The 4,194-nt window shown below is 34.3% G+C and overlaps 2 protein-coding genes across 2 annotated transcripts in view; both read right to left on the bottom strand.

Moving 5' to 3' along the window:
- LOC18012473 (protein DETOXIFICATION 27) overlaps positions 1–736 on the bottom strand; it is a 4,175-nt gene extending 3,439 nt beyond the window's left edge. The window contains 2 exon segments of the mRNA XM_006393979.2: positions 1–281; positions 379–736. Of these exon segments, the coding sequence (XP_006394041.2) occupies positions 1–281; positions 379–663 (566 nt within the window). The 5' untranslated portion in view covers positions 664–736.
- A 2,547-nt stretch (positions 737–3,283) lies between these two features.
- LOC112083552 (classical arabinogalactan protein 7) lies at positions 3,284–3,953 on the bottom strand. The gene has a single exon (XM_024151781.1). It carries the CDS (start codon positions 3,861–3,863, stop codon positions 3,483–3,485), a length of 381 nt encoding a protein of 126 aa, XP_024007549.1. The 5' UTR covers positions 3,864–3,953; the 3' UTR covers positions 3,284–3,482.
- Positions 3,954–4,194: the final 241 nt, after the last annotated feature.

The raw sequence follows: 4,194 nt of genomic DNA, 5'->3' as shown, positions 1-4,194 counted from the left end.
TTGAGCTGGCACTGGAGAAAACGTTGCAGCGGGAAAGACAAAGCTAACGCGAAATGAAGAGGAATGACCCAAACGGAGACGACACCGGAAAGCTCAGCGATATCGTCCGGTTGGCCGAGAAACTTGAGAACCGGAGTTGTGAAAAGATAAGTCGGCAACAACAAGACACAACAGAAGAAGAGAACAATCCAAGAACGCTGCATATATACTCCCAACATGTAATACTTCTTCGCTCCAAACGCTTGTCCACACAGCGTTTCCAACGCACTCGCCATTCCAAGCTACACCATTCATATTTTTTGTGTCATATTAATAAATAAATGAATTGAAAAGCGATCTATTCTATAATATAGTATTATCGATTTATTAGTTATATACCAAGAGGCCGAAGTTGAAGCCGACGATGACGTTATTAACGATGGAGATTGCGGCGAGTTCGAGATCTCCGAGATGACCAGCGAAGGCTTGAGTTATTATAAGCATCGAATATGATGTTAATCTACTGAATATTGCCGGACCTACGATTTGCCATAGCTTCTTTGTCTCAATCCAAACTCTCTTCTTCAATCCTCCATGGCCACTACCGTCTTCCTCCTCCGTGTTAGGGCTTTTCAACAGTGGAATCCTCGACTCCGATTCTTCTTCTCCTTCTCTTCCTCTCATCGTTTATCCTCTTCTCTTTTTTTTTATTTTTGGTTTTTGTTCTTTTTTTTTTTTAGCTTGGGAGGAAATATAAATAGAAAAAAAGAAGCGGAAAGAAAGGTGAAGAAGACTATAGTGATGATGATAAGTAGTGTCCGAATTGGGTTTTCCAATGTATATTTCTAAAACAACTGTCTAATAATTGCAAAGAATTTTCGAAATATATGTGTTTATTGCATGGAGTACTATTTAAATTACCAAATGTTCACCAAAGAGAAAAAAAAAAATTGCTAAATATGTAAAAAAATATACCTATATATTTAAAATTGAAAAATTTCATCTTTTGTCACGATAACTCCTTGTTTAAAATTTTGACTGACCATTTTAGTAGGTATTAGTCTAGTATAAATTGAACGATACTTTGTGTAATTAAACGGACATGAAAAATATATAAGATTACTTAAAAGAAATTGGAATAAGTTTTAATATCGGATTTTTTTTTTCGATAAAAGGCTTTTTAATAGCGATTGTAATCTTGAAACATCGCGTTTTGCGATAAGACTCCATGTTTGATATATATAATTAATTCTTGTGTAACTTAAAAAATAAATCTGTAGAAGTCTTACAAGAATTCGATTTGGGCAGATTAGTGATCTAGTGAATTTACACTAAGTTTGATACATACATGGAATAGAAAAAAGCTACAGAAATCAAGCTCCGCTGAACTCGAGCAATCACAACACGTGCATGGCACGTGGTAAAATAGTATGATTTGTTTAGTTTGGCAACGTCGTTCTATTTCGATATGCGTCAGTGTCCCTTGTGATCTCATTGCTTATGTAATATCGTGTATGTGTCTGATTGACTATTTCCTTACAAGATTTTTTTTTGTTCCTAACAAGCTTTTACACTTGTAATTAGACCCGCCTAAATTTTACACTTTTTTCAGATCAATTATTAAAATGTAACTTTACAAATTGTATACTTGCACCTTTTTTGTTACAGCCAAATTATTTAAAGCTGACGACTTGACATTTTACCATTTTTGTACTTAAAAGTTTGTTTGGTTTGGACTTGCTTTCTATTCTGCTCCGAATTTTTTCTATTTCTTTATCTTATTTGTTTTAAGTTTCAACCGTTGTCATTCATGCATTAGAAGAAAAAAGTACAGCTATTTTTTTGTAATTAATACTATTTTGTAACAATTGGGTTTGCTAACAGCTACCGTAATTTACCTTTTTGCACTTTACTTAAGTATTAGTTAAAATTATGATGAATTCTTTGTAGAATTTTTGTACCATATATATTGATGATACATGAGTGGTGAAAGATGACCGCAACAAGAAAACAATGAAATATTAGATGGAAATAAGATTGTTATTTTTAATCATTTTTTTTAGACATTGGTTTGTTTCGTTTCCGTACGTGGATTTATTGGTGAGTGTCTGAGTGACAACTGTTATAACTTATAAGACAGGCTCATTACAAACAAAATAATTCGTGCGTAATAAATAAATCAACTAAATGTGTGGATGTATATAGTCCGATTTTTGTGTCCTCGTGAATTTATTGACTCTCATCGCGTGCCATAATATATATATAACAAATTTTGCTGTAAAAGCTAAAAAAACTCTTATATTGCCCTAGTTTTATTTTCCATTTATTTGGAATAAGTTCACGAAATTTAACTTATAATAGTGATCTACGTTTAATTTTATAAGGACTTTGGAGATAGAAAATTCAAGTCCATTATAAGTCTTTACCAGATGATCTATCATTTCATTGCTAGATTCATCGCATACGTACAAATAACAAAGTCTCGAGTTTAAATATATTATATTTTCATCTGTGATATCAAATTTTCAATCATTTTGATCAATGCAATCTAAAATTATAAAAATATCATTTATTCCGCAAAATCCAGGACTGTTAACAAAGAACATAAATTGTCATATATTGTAAAAAATAGTGATAACCAATTATTATGTTGGACCAGCAAGAGCCCAAATAGGGGGAGGCAGCCCATATGTAAAAGGGCTTTTTTCCGGCTTACCGAGGAGTCTTCTTACATGGAAAACGGTTTGATATTTGTGAAACAAGGTTTTATTTGGTTTTGTGAGGTTTAAAGATTGATAGATGTTTTTTTGTCATGCATTTTCAAAATCTATTAATGCTTGTTAACTTGTTGTAGTTCTCTGTGAAAGATCAGTTCTGAATGTCTGTGTTTTAGGAAACAAATATATCTTGACAAATGTATAGTATCAGTTACGAATATATATTCACCTAAGGTATTTTTCGCTGATGTAATAAAGTCATAAAGACGATGGTAAGCACTAATCAATATATATAGTATCAAATATGTAGATCTCAGATACAGAATTTCAGAAATATTTAAATTATCGTATTCATTCAACAAGATGAGAGACATTTAATAAAAGGAAAAAACCAAGAACGTGATTTACAGTTCAATAATCAACGGGAATCAGATCTGTACAAAACCTGGACATATATAATTCTGACTTTCCTATGAAGAAGAGACTCAAAAAGATTGAAGAACCATGTGAGATTTTTGTAAAGAAAAGAATAATGAAATCATTTTATTAAAGCTACTACTGAATTTACATAACACATTCGACCTCAACAACAAACCGTGACAAGTTACACGTGTCAACATTTAAACTCCGCCGTAAATAATTACCAATCCCCGATCAATCATATAATACCCAAATCAAAATCAACAATCGAATGACGAAAATCAATCAAATTCTCGAAATAAACACCGAAACTAAAAAAAATATGAAACTAAAACAGAACGTTTTAAGATGTTTTAAATGAGTTTCTTAAGCCAAAACGACGGCGTAAACAATAGCGGCGAAAGCTGTACCGGCGGCGAAAGCTTTGTTGGAGAAAGCGGCGTTAGGTGGAGGAGCAGCGGCGTCGGAAGGAGTCGGAGAAAGGTCTCCGGGACTAACTCCGGGACCTTCCGGAGCAGGTGGAGAAGCGGCGGGGACATCAGAATTAGGAGAAGGAGCGGACGATGGAGGAGTCACGGTGGGGGCAGGGGTGGCGGCAGGTGGTGGAGTGGTTGACGGTGATGGAGTTGCGGCGGGAGGCGGAGGAGGAGTGGCGGTGGTGGTGGGAGTTGGGGCTGGAGCTTGAGCGAGGCATGAAGTGGCGAATATAGCCACGATGAAGAAAGTTAAGATGATCTTCGAATTCATTTTATTTTCTCTCTTTCTTCTTCTTCGAACTCTCTGAGTGAATATAGAGAAAGCGAAGCAAGGAGATAGAGAGTGAATTGCAGATGGGTGAAAGGTGAGGAAGACGACTCTAATGTGCAGCTATAAAAAGAGAGATGGTTTTGGACTTTGGAGGGACAAAACAATATTAAAATATCGGTATCAAACTAAATATCTTTGCGGAATGGAGATATGTTTATTTGTGTATTAATCATAAAATCATAAAATCATAAAATATTTTGATCATGAGTTGTGTTAACTATGTAATTTTCTCGGTTTAACGAAACATAATGATGAAATTCATTAAGTGAAA

Source organism: Eutrema salsugineum, unplaced genomic scaffold, assembly GCF_000478725.1.
Source record: "Eutrema salsugineum unplaced genomic scaffold, Eutsalg1_0 scaffold_6, whole genome shotgun sequence".
In the NCBI taxonomy this organism is placed as follows: Eukaryota; Viridiplantae; Streptophyta; class Magnoliopsida; order Brassicales; family Brassicaceae; genus Eutrema; species Eutrema salsugineum.
This window is presented reverse-complemented; position numbering and strand designations above follow the sequence as displayed.